Below are 16,096 nucleotides of genomic sequence, written 5' to 3'. Positions count from 1 at the left end.
CATTAATTAGATGTAACTGTGCTGTTGCACTGTCCGGATTGGTCTCTGATCTTCGAAATCCTTGAATCAACAAAGGTAGCTGTTCATTCATAACCTGTAAAATGGAGACAAAACATTTCTGAACAGTGAATCATGAAAATCTGTTTCTGTCTGGCAAAATGCAATGACTTATAAACTCTTGACTTGTCTAGCTATTAGAAGCTGGAAATTTAACATACTGATATTAACCTGTCAGTATTTAACTGTCTGTATTTACCTGTCAGTATTTACCTGTCAGTTTTACCTGTCTGTATTTACCTGTCAGTATTTACCTGTCACTATTTACCTGTCAGTATTAACCTTTCAGTATTTACCTGTCAGTATTTACCTGTCAGTATTAACCTTTCAGTATTTACCTGTCACTATTTACCTGTCAGTATTTACCTGTCAGTATTTACCTGTCACTATTTACCTGTCAGTATTTACCTGTCAGTATTAACCTTTCAGTATTTACCTGTCAGTATTTACCTGTCACTATTTACCTGTCACTATTTACCTGTCAGTATTTACCTGACACTATTTACCTGTCAGTATTTAACTGTCAGTATTAACCTTTCAGTATTTACCTGTCACTATTTACCTGTCAGTATTTACCTGTCACTATTTAACTGTACCTGTCAGTATTTACCTGTCAGTTTTTACCTGTCAGTATTAACCTGTCAGTATTTACCTGTCACTATTTAACTGTACCTGTCAGTTTTTACCTGTCAGTATTTACCTGTCAGTATTAACCTGTCACTATTTACCTGTCAGTATTTACTTGTCAGTATTTACCTGTCAGTTTTTACCTGTCAGTATTTACCTGTCAGTTTTTACCTGTCAGTATTTACCTGTCAGTATTTACCTGTCACTATTTAACTGTACCTGTCAGTATTTACCTGACACTTACCTGACACTGATGAGTCAGCTGATGCTCGGACGATGTGTTGGTGTTAGATTTATTGGCGTTCTTGGACGCGTTGATCAGCTGAGTGGTGGCTGAGGCTGTGTGTCGCGCAGCATTCTATAAATCATTTACAGTTCATTACAATCACTCAAACGAAGGTGACATTAGACTATTCTATAACCACTGTTCATCACAATCACTCAAACGATTGTGACATTAGACTATTCTATAACCACTGTTCATTCAAATGCAACAAGTACATGCATTCAGTGTATATTCCAACACATCAAATTCTAACCTAGTATTTCAAAATTTTTCATTGATTACACTCTGCGCATGGTAGAAATCGATATCTTCATATGAATTTTATTCACTGGGTGTAATTTTTTAAAAATCAGGTCAATTATTTGATATGGAAAATGTTTATATTTTCTATGAATAATCAATTAAACTGTCAAGGGCAGTAACTCCTATGATGGTATTATCTCGAGTGCATGTCAATTATACAACAATTTCCTGTAATCCACAATTAATTTTGATATTATTCATTACGTATAAGAAACTGTTAAAATTTTATCATTTATACCAGTTTTTATGTACTTTTTAATCATGCTGTTCAATGAACATGTGTGATTTTCTAATGTATATACATGCCTCTGTTCGGGTATGTCTGACATCTTTAAAACGGTGGCAACCTATGCATTTTCTCTGGTTATTAATCAAATTAAACTATGTGAAGTGGGAATCAATCAAGCTTTTCTACTTTGAACCCATAATAATGCTGAGTCACATGAGGGTGGAGTTTCCTTAAATGTTGGAAATTCTGAACCCGAGAAACTGAAGATCTGTATTTGGGGGGGGGGGGGGGGGGGGGGGGGGGGGGCGGGGCTTTGAAGTCTTCCCTTCAGAAAAATGAACACAACCTGCCAGAGAAACGTATCTCACGTCAGCCAGAGAAACGTATCTCACGTCAGCCAGAGGGACTTACCTCTAGCCTCCGGATGAGTTTCTTCTTGAGTGCGTTACTAGCGGCGATGTTCGTAGCGGCCCGGAGATCCTCAGCGGCTCCGCGGAGTCTCCGCTGCTGTTCAGAATCATTGGGACTGGAAGCACAGCCCTAAAGATTACATAAAACAACTTCAATATTATCTCCATCACAATTTATACATACAATTTTCTTGACCTCCTTTGACCTCTGTAACCATAACAACCTCCTTGAACCTTATAATGAATAACGACCTCCCTTGACCTCTTTAACCCTAATGACTCCATACCTTGGCAGCTTCCACCATGTTGGCTGTCGCATCGGCCAGTTGACGCGCGGCGGCGAGGAGCCGTTTCTGCATGTCCGAGTCAGAGTGACCTTCTGCTTCCCCTCTGATGGCTCCAACTAGAGAAGACGTGGCCTGAAATTAGTCAAATACCGAATCAAAGTACTGAAAGTACTGAAACCACATCTATAGTATTCCATACTAATATTAACAAAATGGCTAAAATTAGTCATACAGTACAATTCACATCTATATTATACTAATAACGAGAAATGGATTTACATATCCTTTTTCATGACTTTTAACTACAGTGTACTCATCAACAATGAATCAGAACTGCAGTTCCCTCTTGTGATCTGACACATGGAGATGATTTCTGGGAGATGGTGTGAAATTGAAATTACTACTTTACATGCGGGTTTAATGTTTGTTTGTGGGACAGAATTTTTCACCAACAGAAGAAATAGAAAGTACAATACATTTTTTTATACATGCAAACAAGCGATTCTACAAGAGTTTACAGAACTTTCTTTTGCACTCATTACCTGTGCCAGCTGTCTAGCCTGTTTGACCATTTCATGTGCATCCCCCACACTGCTGAACAGTCTGTCTGTGACCGTCAGTATAGTGTCTACTGCATCCTCGTGAGATTCTCCAGCCTGTAATTCACAAGTTCTTAATCATTTCACAGAATTTACCAAAATTACGAGACATGAATGTTACAAAGGTGACAAAAACACAGACAGGGAAATTTTCTGGACTTTTCCCTACCTTACCAATGTAGACCCTGCCCCTTTCTAGACTTCCCCCTGCCTTACCAAAGTAGGCCCCGACCCTTTCTGGACATTTCCCTACCTTACCAATGTAGACTCCGCCCCCTTTCAGAACTTTCCCTTGCCTTTCCAATGTAGGCTCCACCCCTTTCTTTATTTTCCCCTGTCTTACCGATGTTGGCCCTGCCCCTTTCTTGATATGCTGCAGTAGATCATTCAGAGCCTGGGTAACAGCAGTAGCGGCGCCACCTAGGTCCGCCAGAAGTTTGTCATCCCGACAGGACTGCTGTGCGGCCTCCACAATACCCTCCACGGAGTGTGCCACACCTTTAGCGGCTTCTATCAGCTGTTCCTGACAGGCCGGGCTGCTGATGGTGGGGGCTACCACCTACAATGTGAACAACTGGAGTGACAATCACAGCCCTTAACAACAAGAGATCCCATCCTTACTGTTAATATAAGTCAGTGCAATGTGGTCTCATTCTACGTCACATTCTTAAGTATCAAATAGTTGTGGTTTTGTCAAGATATAGTTTTGTTATAACTACAACAAATTTCTTCCTTTTAACTATTCAGTGCTTATTGACATAAAAACCACATAAAGCAGTATTCAAAGCACCCTGTTATTAAATCACAGACAACACTGAAGATAACAGAATCAAGAATCCAAACCATAAAAGCAGTAATAGAGTAACTAAGCCTGAGACTAACATATATGACATTCACCTAACACTTAACACTTAACCTTTAACCTCACTCAAAAGTTTGGTTTATAACAACAAAAGCTGGAATACAATGCAGAATTTTGCCTACAAATAGAGAGAGCACTCGGAGACTGACCTTGGTACAGGCTACGAGTTGAGAGGTGGCCAGAGCACAGCTGGTGGCCGAGCTGATGACCTTGTTCTGTAGCCCCTGGTCCTCGGTCGTGCTGGCTACGTTCTTTGCCTTCAGGACGAGCTGGGCTGTCGCGTTAGCCACAGCCTTCGCCAGTGACAACAGGGTATCCTGAAAATTAAAAAATTCAGTCTTAATTATTTCAATGAAAATCCTCAATAGTATAGCAACTACAGTTGAACTTTGATATCTAGAACACTGATGTCTCTCATACCGTGGAGATGTCACTGATGTCTCTCATACCGTGGAGATGTCACTGATGTCTCTCATACCGTGGAGATGTCACTGACGTCTCTCATACCGTGGAGATGTCACTGACGTCTCTCATACCGTGGAGATGTCACTGACGTCTCTCATACCGTGGATATGTCACTGACGTCTCTCATACCGTGGATATGTCACTGACGTCTCTCATACCGTGGATATGTCACTGACGTCTCTCATACCGTGGATATGTCACTGACGTCTCTCATACCGTGGATATGTCACTGATGTCTCTCATACCGTGGATATGTCACTGATGTCTCTCATACCGTGGATATGTCACTGATGTCTCTCATACCGTGGATATGTCACTGACGTCTCTCATACCGTGGATATGTCACTGACGTCTCTCATACCGTGGATATGTCACTGACGTCTCTCATACCGTGGATATGTCACTGACGTCTCTCATACCGTGGATATGTCACTGATGTCTCTCATACCGTGGATATGTCAAAGTCATTCAGAAGTCACAATACTCTCATACCGTGGATATGTCAAAGTCATTCAGAAGTCACAACCACTTATTTTCAAAGTGTTTTACCCTCGATATCTTAAATCCTCAGATATCGTTAAGTTTTCTCTCGGTCCCATCGAGTTGGAGATGGTTAGAGTAGTTAATGAAATTAATGGAACACATAATCACTGACACACTGCTCGTGTACAATGTAAGACATATGACACACTGCTCGTGTACAATGTCAGACATATGACACACTGCTCATGTACAATGTAAGACATATGACACACTGCTCATGTACAATGTAAGACATATGACACACTGCTTGTGTACGTGCAAGACATATGCCCCCCTCACCTGGTACATTTTATCCATGTCGTCGGCAGTCTCTCCGATCCCCACCATAACTTCCTGTGAAGCCTCACCAACAGTCTTGGCTGCAGAGATCAAGTTAGACTTGCTCTAAAAGAATAATTTTTTTCCGGATTAATGGCGGGGTCCATTAACAGTTAAAAGTCACAAAACCATTTACCATTGACGTACAGTTAATTCACACACACCTCTTTCTGCCCGGGTTCTGCGGCGCTGAGGAGATCGGAGAAGGCCCCACACAAATGTTTGGCGGCCCCGAGGAGTTTGTTCCGACTCTCGTCATCATCTTGAAGGGCGCCCAACATCCTCACGTCCTGCGAGAAGTCGTCAATATTGGAGGTGCTGGAAATAACACGAAATAATTAGTTTTACGAGGCATCACAAATTCACACTGGGAGAAAATGGGGATAGTTTTTCTCACATTCAACAGTGTGAGGTTGACTTTACCCATGCAAGACAGCCATGTCAGATTTTTCTGTCTCACACTGCTGCGACGTCATTTGATTGTGACGTCATATATTTTCTATGATTTATGTTACACAGTGAAGTAAAATATTTTGCATTGATTTCTTTACATTTCAATTTGATAGAGCTTTTTGGTAGACAAACTTTGGTTTTTTTAGTTTACACTTACAGTGAAAACCATTTTCAGGTATGCTCTTTCTGGCTGTCTAGTTTTTGCATTGAAGTTGAAATGAGGATTTTGATAATTTTGAATTTTCTCAAAGCTTCTGGAATAAACTGTGGGTACAATGTACTAATGAAGGATTCTATTAATCTCACACAGGCATCGTTTGATCTCAATCTGACCTCCTGACGTCGTACGATCGTCAGCTACTTACATCTGGGCTACTGCAGCTCCCACCCGACTGGTGTCAATCTCGTCATCAATCGACATGGTAACGAGCTGGGCCGTGGCAGCGTTCATTGCTGACAGCTGGGCCCCGACCTTCTGACGCGAAAGGTCAAGCATATTCTGTCTCCATTTCTTAGAGGCCTGAATCAGAAAAGTGAAAGCAACAAAGTGAAAATACCGAAGTGAAAGTAAGAAAGCAAGAGTAACGAAATGAGGGTAATACTGTCTAAATTTCTGCCAGACTAAGAAGAATGCAAAAGTTTTCACCATTGTTGCAAGAGTTTAATTTACTGATTGATAAAAAAAAAATCCAATTTTCAAATTCCTGGCACCATGGTGTGGTCTTCCTCAATACTACATACCGCATCATTTCCGAGGTTTGGTAGCGCGGCCCCTTTGTCCATCTGTGACTCGGCCTGTCGTATAGACGTAATGCCCTCCTCGATACAGGTCAACAGCGCCCTCTGTGACTGGGACAGGCCATACTCCTGAATGTTCTGACTCTATATAAAATCAATCCCCACTGTCAATATTTTTATTTGTAAATCAATGTCTTCCTGATTAGATCTCTCACACAGCAAATTTTGATGTTCATGCAACATCAAATGCCGAGCCTTAATATTTTTGGCCATCAACATGAAAATAAAATTTTCCTTCCCACTTTTCTTGTGAAGTATGTGTTAATACAAAACTAGAAAACAAAACATTTCTGTTTTGAAATTACAGAAATAAGCTTTTGATCAGAATAAAAGATTTTTGCTAAAATGAGCCATTAATGAAACACAGGAAATATTTCAACAGAAACCAAAACTCGAATGAAAGGGTAACAAAGGAGAATCGGTGAGAGACAGGGTATAGTTTGTGCAATACAGACGGTCAGACGGACATACTACAGACATCCACAGCTAAATATAGAACGGCTAGCTAAATATAGAACGGCTCTACCAAACACAACCAATGAATTAAAGCAGTTTAATTCTCTACGTAAAACTGGAAACAAAACAAAAAACAAAAAAGCAACTCAGCACTCTGATAAAATGGTCATTCTTTTGGCAGACTTTATAATCATGTGGTAACTTGCTGTTTTAGCAAACTCGTGAATCTTTACAAGACATAAAAGTTCAATCATTGCATCTGACAAGAAAATTGCATTTATATTACGCAAGAAAGTTACACTCCGATCGTAACCTCCACTTCTTTCTTTGTTTATCATTGAATTTAAATTCCGTGGAAATAAAACAAATCTCGATATTGAGAAAGATATAAATGTACAAACATCTGCAAGGAGATCTCCAGAACGTTTTATTTTGACAATGGTATAAGTACAGATTTGAGATCTCCAGAACATTTTATTTTGACAATGGTATAAGTATGGAGTTGAAATCTCCGAGTATTGATCTATGTTAGACAGAGTCTTGTAAAGTTCACGTAGTGATCCCTGTGTGAAATATAACGGGCACATGCTCTGACACGACCTACCTGTGTCATCACGATCAGGTGAACAGTCTACCTTACAAACTTAGAACGTCAAACTGATAAACAACGTCCTGTCTGATTAAATCTGTGTCATCATCTTATACCTCCATAATCTCTGTCTTCGTACACTATGACCCGAGCACAAATGTTTCCACGCGTGAAGTCCGAGATTTAAAACTGCAGACTATGACCCAAGTACAAATATTGCAACACGTGAAGTCTGAGATTTAAAACTGCAGACTATGACCCGAGCATAAATATTTCCACGAGGGAAGTCTGAGATTTAAACCTGTTACATGTACAGGTCATTTCCGAGCATTACATAAAATCAAAAGGATATAAAAACATGCAAGTTTCAAATAGGAAAATTGTGCGTACTTTGTACTTAAAGACACTTTTAGTCTCAGCTAATCATTAACAATTGTATATAACTACAACAAATTTGGAGCCTATTTTGAAAATGGTATTCCCAAAATCGGCTAATTTTCTAGCTTTTTACGGCATAATGACACATGTAATTCATCGATTACCCTGTTTAAAATCTTGCAAAGAGATTTCATTATTTGTACTGCTCCCAATAATCATGTATAAAAAAAAATGTTTCAAATCCTTTCTATCAACTACAGCACTAAGTACACAATGACTGGGCGGTATCAATTGGTATGAGAACAGTTAGTAGGCACACCTGTCTGTTGCCATGCACTAGATGCATTTCATTTGAGACCTGTCCATGCTGGGCGGATGACATGGATCCAAGCGAGATCTGGGTCTCCCCGGAAACTCCACCCCTCATCACGCCTGGCATGGCGACAGAAGCTACGTCTGGGTGGCTGACGTTCCCCTGCATTCGGGAAATAATGGTCGCCCTGTAATTTACAACACCAAATATCAGCATTTATTAATAAGTAAAACTTCATTTCTTGTTAATCAAAACTTAATTTCTTAATAATCAAAATTTCATTTCTTAATAATCAAAATTTCATTTCATTATAATTAAAATCTAATTTCTTAATAATCAAAATCTCATTTCTTTTTCATAAAATTTTTATTTCTTTTTAATTAAAGTTCAATTTCTTAATAAGTGAAATTTAATTTCTTAATAAGTAAAATTTAACTTCTTAATAAGTAAAACTTTAATTTCTTATTAATCAAAATTTAATTTCTTAATAAGTTAAATTTAATTTCTTTTTCTTAATATCTAAAATTCAATTTCTTAATAACTAAATCTTGTTTTCTTAATAACTAAAATTCAATTGCTTAATTGAAACTTCACTTCTTAACGAAACTTTAATTTCCTATTAACTAAAATTTAACTGATGATTCTGATCTATAGTAGACCAGTGCCTACTCTTCTAAACTGTAAATCAATAGATCAGTGCCTACTCTTCTAAACTGTAAATCAATAGACCAGTGCCTACTCTTCTAAACTGTAAATCAATAGACCAATGCCTACTCTTCTAAACTGTAAATCAATAGACCAGTGCCTACTCTTCTAAACTGTAAATCAGTAGACCAGTGCCTACTCTTCTAAACTGTAAATCAATAGACCAGTGCCTACTCTTCTAAACTGTAAATCAATAGACCAGTGCCTATAGAATTTTACTGCATCAAGTGTGGACCTACAATAAAACTACACATCAACATATTTACCATGTCATTATTGACCCCCCCCCCCCCCCCCCCCCCCCCCCCCCCATATAAACACCTTACAAAATCAGAAACTACTCATCAACATATTTACCATGTCATTATTGACACACACCCCCCCCCTCCCCCCCATATAAACACCTTACAAAATCAGAAACTACTCATCAACATAGTTACCATGTCATTATTGACACACACACACCCCCCCCCAATAAACACCATACAAAATCAGAAACTACTCATCAACATAGTTACCATGTCATTATTGACCCCCCCCCCCCCCCCCCCCCCAATAAACACCATACAAAATCAGAAACTACTCATCAACATAGTTACCATGTCATTATTGACCCCCACCCCCCAAATAAACACCATACAAAATCAGAAACTACTCATCAACATAGTTACCATGTAATTATTGATCCCCCCCCCCAAATAAACACCATACAAAATCAGAAACTACTCAACATAGTTATCATGTCCTTATTGACACACACACACCCATATAAACAACATACAGGACATTAACAATCACAGTGAAATAAAACTACAGGACATTAAACGATCACAGTGAAATAAAACTACAGGACATTAAATAGACAGAGTTCACACTTACTTACACGACAGAGACCTGACATCCTCACACCAGCATGCATTCACAAACTTACTTAGCCGGAGAGACGCTGTCCTCATACATAGGGGCTTCATCAGAACCCTCAATTCCGAGGTGGTCCTTATCTTTCTTCTACGATCAAACAAAAAAATAAAACCTGATCAAGTCATGTGACTTAAGCTCCGCCCATCACTTACTTTCCCTTGGATACGTTATCCTCGAACATGGCGGTGTCGTCGTCGGCTTCCGTCCCCAGGTGATCATCCTTGTCCTAGCCAAACAGGAAGTGCATTAATTAAGGAGGTAAGAGAGTAGATCTAGAAAACGGAGATCCGACAATTTCTCAAATTCCCTTTTCCTTAATTCTTTTTTTTTTTTTACTTTCTGATAGAGATTTAATAATTTTCTAGATCCATCCTCTGACTTAATGAAATGCAATCTTTCCCTAGCTTTGATCTGCTCTAATGATAAGATTCTTCAACCCTCACATTCTTTTGCAGGAAGCCTCTCTAGCAAAATCAAAAGTCTTCAGTTTTTGGGTTTTTTTTCTATTCTTAGCCATTTAAAACTAATTTAAGTGCTTCAGATACAGGCATTACAGATTTGATGTACTTGTGAATGTGACGCAGAACAACACTTTTCCCAAGTTACGCCCATTTACTTTGAAAAAGCAACATTTCAACATTTATGATAAAATATTTCCAAAAACATCCACTTATGTATGTAGGGAAAGATTGCATTCCTCTAAATATCAAAAAGTATCATTCTCTTTTTCTTTTCCCTATTCGAAAATTTCATGCATTATTTTTTTTTTTCAAACATAATACCAAACTCGCTCCTTTTATCTCTCGTTTTAAATAGCAGTAGTTTTTGGCACCCAAAAATAAAATGACATTTAATTCTTTTATATAAATATATATATATTTTTCCAGAAGAATTTAATGAAGATTATTGAATCAGAAAAAGAGGGAGATATACATGTAGCTATAGAAAAGGGGGAGGAGACTATTGTCATACATGGAAACGAGGTCAGGTGACTGCATCCCATGCTGAGTACTGACCAATCAGAGAGGGTTTGAGTACTGACCAATCAGAGAGGATTTGTCATCATCTCCTTCACTGGAAAAAAGTACATGCAATATGACAGAGACTCAATATGACAATGTTAATGAGAATGATTATATGAAGCGATTACAGACTATATCAGAGGTTGTATACATAGTGTATCTTAAGCTTTTCAGCTTCATAAAAATTCTGCAGCCATTGAAATAGATAAGTCACAGTCTTCCTGAAAAGAGACATTCTCCGTGCTAAACGTCATTCAACTTATCATAATACTGAAGTCATGGAATTATGCTCTTCTTACAGACTGAATGGTAAAAAGAGTCAAAAGCAGATAGCTCCTGCAATCCTCATATCTCATGCTACTTCTGTAAGAGATTAAGTTCAGTCATGCGGAAAGATGATTAAGAAATCAAACCTCGCACAGAATTTCAAATGAATGTGGCATGACACTTTTCAGTTGAGTTTCAGCCAATTAAAAAATGAAGCTAAATTTCTTTAAAACATGCATATTCCTTTTGAAATTCTGTTTTTATTTTTATCTAATTCTATTTACCCCCTGTAAAGATAAGTTTTACATCATGAATTTAAACATTACAATCAAAAACATAAAATAAACATGTAAATAGGCTCTGTTGCTGATACATTATACAGAAACTATACATTTCAAATTAGAGACATTTGAACACTTGTACATTCATTACAGAGAAAAAATAATTTCCTTCTCATTAAATATATCTTTTTTTAAATCTTTATTTACCATAGTAATTTACAAACAAGAAATGTACGGTGAATCCCTTACCCGTTTTAGAATGATATCGATGTAACCAGCAATGAGGCGCGAGATTTGTTCCCCTTCTTGTGTCTGCACAGAGTAGTATGAGTCCGAATAGTCACCAAAATCCTACAACAGACAGACCGACAGACAATTAGAACTTATCTGTACCTAACTAGTGTAACAACAGACAGATAATTAACCCATACTCATAACAAGTGTAACAAATCATTTTTATGACTTCCTTGGGAGGTTTTTTCCTCCTAACAACTGATATACAACAAACTTTGATCTCTTTCCTCAAGCATTGAACTCTTGACTTTTTCTCCCTAAATAATAAACTTTGATCTCTTTCCTCAAGCATTGAACTCTTGACTTTTTCCCCCTATACAACAAACTTTTAAACACTTTTTTTTTCGAACAAGCTTTGAATTTCTCTCTCCAAACAATAACACTTTTTTCTTCTTCAAAACCACAAACTCTGATGGTACACTTATTTGCATAACCCACTACAGCAACCGCCTTACCAAGGTGAAACTGTTGGGGGAGGCAGCCCATCGTTTGACCGTCGTCAGAGGCCAAGTCTTCAAAATCTGTAAAATAAAATCGACATAAACATCAGGCCTCTCCAGTAATCTCAACGTAAAACATTCTATACGTACCATCACACCTCAAAGTTCACTATTTCTAAACGTTTCGCATGATCACAATTCTCCGTTTTCTTGCTATGCACACTGTTTCAGTATGTCGGATATCTTTGCAGAGACTGTCACAAAACATAGCTTCATGTTACACAAATATTCTCCAGGCCCCAGTATCATGTAACAAAGTCAGTCGTAAGTTAAAATTTCATTCATATCACCTGTAAGATGTTCTTTACTTTTGAACTGAAACTAATTTTCAGACACTAGAGATTTGATGAAGCAATATTGAATAACAATATCATTTTGAAATGATTGACCTCTCAATCATTTTGTCGCAATATTCAGATTTTGACTGAAACTCAAGATGTTTCTCAGGGCCCGTTGAATAAGAGGAAGCAGTCTCTTATAAGATGTTTTCCAGGGCACACATATCCCCCTGCTGTCTCACCTCTTTGGTTTTCTCGTCCATCCTGACGACACTTTCCTTTGTGATACCCAGCAAACGGGGAACCAGTTTATTCTTACCCGGCATTTTTTCCTACAATTATGTAAAAAAAAAATTGTAATGCACACATAAGAGCACTTCCACAATTTAAAAAAATCAGCAAAACAACTTTCCTCACCTTCAGCATCCTAATTTTTTAATTAAAGATAATTCTAATTTGGTGTACCTTTGTGAGGGTAACTTGATGTGAAATTGACACAAATAAATCTGAATATATGTGATGCTACAGAAATTAAATTTTTACTATATTCCTAACTTCCAGATGGGTCTGACAAGGTGAGATGTGTTTTGTGATTTAAAGCAGACATAAAAGTTTTGTGAAATACCAATGATTTACATAGCTTACTTTCCTGAGATTCCGTGATTTACAGAGTTATCTTTCCTGAGATCCGGTGATTTACAGAGTTATCTTTCCTGAGATTCAGTGATTTACAGAGTTATCTTTCCTGAGATTCGGTGATTTACAGAGTTATCTTTTCTGAGATTCAGTGATTTACAGAGTTATCTTTCCTGAGATTCAGTGATTTACAGAGTTATCTTTCCTGAGATTCGGTGATTTACAGAGTTATCTTTCCTGAGATTCAGTGGATAGAGACATTCCCATCTCCTTTACCTTCACTAAGAAGAATGTGATTCCGTACGTCTTCAGTCCGCGACACTTCTGTGTGTATTTAGCCTTGGCTTCAAATTCGTGGACACCTTGCCACTTCTTGTGTTCCTGAAAGACAAAAGTTTGAAACCTTCATCATCTGTCGTTCTGTAAGTTTTAGCATCTTTGGTGAAATGCACAAATTTTTAAATGTAAAAAACAAAACAACTTACTACAAAAATTCTCTTCTCAATTTTTGGTGTTTTGACATATTCCTTTGGTAAAAATTCCTTCAATCTGAAAACAATATATACCAGAATGCAACATTTTATCCAGTCTGAAAACAATATATACCAGAATGCAACATTTTATCCAGTCTGAATACAATATATACCAGAATGTAACACTTTATCCTGTCTAAAAACAATATATACCAGAATGCAACATTTTATCCAGTCTGAATACAATATATACCAGAATGTAACACTTTATCCTGTCTGATTACAGTTGCCTGTAGCTTCACTTTCCACACCCACCCACCCACCCCCTAATAAACACTCCCTTTCAGTTGACAGTATTAATGGGATGTCACTCAAGTTGAAATTATTAAAGGGATAACTCAATGTTGACAGCATTAATGGGAGATAACTATAAGATGACAGATTTAAATGGGAGATAACTCTTAAGTTGACAGAAATAATGGGAGGTAACTCTATGTTGACAGTATTAATGGGAGATAACTCACTCTTTGTTGACAGCGTTAATGGGAGATAACTCACTCTATGTTGACAGTATTAATGGGAGATAACTCACTCTATGTTGACAGTATTAATGGGAGATAACTAACTCTATGTTGACAGTATTAATGGGAGATAACTCACTCTTTGTTGACAGCGTTAATGGGAGATAACTCACTCTATGTTGACGGTATTAATGGGAGATAACTCACTCTTTGTTGACAGCGTTAATGGGAGATAACTCACTCTATGTCGACAGTATTAATGGGAGATAACTCACTATGTTGACGGTATTAATGGGAGATAACTCACTCTAAGAATCCAGCTTTGTGTTTGTTTTCATTGTAATCCCCAAACTGAATGTGACTTTGTATCCCTGCCAGGCTGATGGCTTCCTCCAGCGTCACCGGATGAGTTCCGTCCAAAATGGCGTCTCGGGACTAGAATGCACAGAAGACAAAATCGTCAGTATTTTAACGTCATTCATTTCATCAAATATATGCCTAGGTCCCTAATTATGAGTGACGTTTAACTTCCCCCATACATGTACACAGATTAATTTCCTTGATAAAACTTTGGACAAGTTGACTTCTCTCATTATGTCCGGTTGATTGAATATCCTAGACACACGTATTCTTCGTTTTGTTAGAAATTTCAGGAAATCTAATAACGTATGAGCAGAATTTTTAGCGAAGATTTAATCTTGGCCTTATTAGCGATGGTGTTGAGATCCCCAAAACTGACTATCGCTAACAATTTATTCTGTATCTTAGGTAACAGTAATCTTTCTTGGAATTATAAAGTCGCTACAATTAGTTCTCCCTAATTATAGACACCCACTTTTATGCTAAATTCGTAAAATTTGTGTCTTATACACTTATACAGTATGTGAAGTCATGAATTTTTGTTTCATTGAATTTGGAACATAACATTTACCTGTTTAGGTGTCTGTACAGAGACATGATATTTACCTGTTGAGGTGTCTGTACAGAAACATGAGATTTACCTGTTGAGGTGTCTGTACAGACATGAGATTTACCTGTTGAGGTGTCTGTACAGAGACATGAGATTTACCTGTTGACGTGTCTCTACAGACATGAGATTTACCTGTTGAGGTGTCTGTACAGACATGAGATTTACCTGTTGAGGTGTCTGTACAGAGACATGAGATTTACCTGTTGACGTGTCTCTACAGACATGAGATTTACCTGTTGAGGTGTCTGTACAGACATGAGATTTACCTGTTGAGGTGCCTGTACAGACATGAGATTTACCTGTTGAGGTGTCTGAGACATGAGATATACCTGTTGAGGTGTCTGAGACATGAGATTTACCTGTTGAGGTGTCTGAGACATGAGATTTACCTGTTGAGGTGTCTGAGACATGAGATTTACCTGTTGAGGTGTCTGAGACTTACCTGTACATAGAGAAGATTTAGTTGTACAGGGTCCCTCTGGTCAACGTTCTGATCAGAGAAGAAGAATTTTCGTCGAAGTAGGAGGGTGTCCAAATCGACCACGCCCTGCTCCCTGAGTGTCCGTGAATGGTCCAACCACTCCACTGTATAAAATCAACAATCAGAATAACTAGCACCAAACAAAATAACTATCAACAACTTAAATAACTATCAACAACTTAAATGACTGTATCCAGTCAGATCAACTACCATCAAGGTATTACATTAAAAGTCTTTCATTTTTAGCATCATGAATTTCTTGAGAAATTTTCACAACTTGGCATAATTGAATTTACAATGAAGTATTTCCAGAAAACTTGCACGTCTTTCATTGATGTATAAATACACCTATTTTAATAGTCGTATTCAAATGTGGATTCATAATGCCTCTCAAGAAATACTGAAGTTTTAAAGACATGCAATGTTTCTCAATAACAGGGATCGAAATTAACTTTTTTCACTACTACCAAATTTCAGCTAGTGGATTATTTTCCAACAAGCAAAATTGAGGTTTTACTAGCATTTTTTAATTGATTGCTGTTTTACAAGAATTTAAGAAAACAAGCATGTCTCTATATCAAAATATAGGGAAAATCTTTTAAAATCTTCTTTAAAGTGCAATAATAAAAATAAGATAGAGAATTCTTTCATTTAAAATTTAATAAATTATCAGACAACATACATGGTGCATGGTGAGGGTCATAGGGTACACTTGCGTGGTGTACTCGCTATCCAGAGATCTACTACCTATTTACAACATCATGTGGTTTGAAA

At 37.6% G+C, this 16,096-nt stretch overlaps 1 protein-coding gene across 27 annotated transcripts in view; it reads right to left on the bottom strand.

The window, feature by feature from the left end:
* LOC125661139 (talin-1-like) overlaps nucleotides 1-16,096 on the bottom strand; it is a 106,597-nt gene that overhangs the window by 50,998 nt on the left and 39,503 nt on the right. For 18 of the 27 annotated variants that reach the window (XM_056148023.1, XM_056148014.1, XM_056148018.1 and 15 more), the window contains 20 exons: nucleotides 15,284-15,426; nucleotides 14,179-14,306; nucleotides 13,363-13,426; nucleotides 13,154-13,258; nucleotides 12,484-12,573; nucleotides 11,919-11,984; nucleotides 11,419-11,520; nucleotides 9,610-9,686; nucleotides 7,980-8,160; nucleotides 6,181-6,321; nucleotides 5,805-5,959; nucleotides 5,151-5,304; nucleotides 4,948-5,052; nucleotides 3,810-3,977; nucleotides 3,142-3,357; nucleotides 2,742-2,855; nucleotides 2,200-2,331; nucleotides 1,914-2,042; nucleotides 929-1,042; nucleotides 1-94 (listed from right to left, as the gene is read on the bottom strand). The exon at nucleotides 1-94 is cut by the window's left edge and continues 20 nt beyond it. In XM_056148023.1, coding sequence (XP_056003998.1) covers nucleotides 1-94; nucleotides 929-1,042; nucleotides 1,914-2,042; nucleotides 2,200-2,331; nucleotides 2,742-2,855; nucleotides 3,142-3,357; nucleotides 3,810-3,977; nucleotides 4,948-5,052; nucleotides 5,151-5,304; nucleotides 5,805-5,959; nucleotides 6,181-6,321; nucleotides 7,980-8,160; nucleotides 9,610-9,686; nucleotides 11,419-11,520; nucleotides 11,919-11,984; nucleotides 12,484-12,573; nucleotides 13,154-13,258; nucleotides 13,363-13,426; nucleotides 14,179-14,306; nucleotides 15,284-15,426 — 2,478 coding nt within the window. Of the gene's footprint in view, nucleotides 95-928; nucleotides 1,043-1,913; nucleotides 2,043-2,199; nucleotides 2,332-2,741; nucleotides 2,856-3,141; nucleotides 3,358-3,809; nucleotides 3,978-4,947; nucleotides 5,053-5,150; nucleotides 5,305-5,804; nucleotides 5,960-6,180; nucleotides 6,322-7,979; nucleotides 8,161-9,609; nucleotides 9,687-9,751; nucleotides 10,675-11,418; nucleotides 11,521-11,918; nucleotides 11,985-12,483; nucleotides 12,574-13,153; nucleotides 13,259-13,362; nucleotides 13,427-14,178; nucleotides 14,307-15,283; nucleotides 15,427-16,096 lie in introns of those variants that run through there. The other 9 variants (XM_056148009.1, XM_048893019.2, XM_056148010.1 and 6 more) reach the window with 4 other exon arrangements.

The sequence above is a fragment of the Ostrea edulis genome, chromosome 8 (assembly GCF_947568905.1).
Source record: "Ostrea edulis chromosome 8, xbOstEdul1.1, whole genome shotgun sequence".
In the NCBI taxonomy this organism is placed as follows: domain Eukaryota; kingdom Metazoa; phylum Mollusca; class Bivalvia; order Ostreida; family Ostreidae; genus Ostrea; species Ostrea edulis.
Note: the sequence above shows the minus strand (reverse complement) of the source record. Positions and strands in the feature narration are given on the sequence as shown.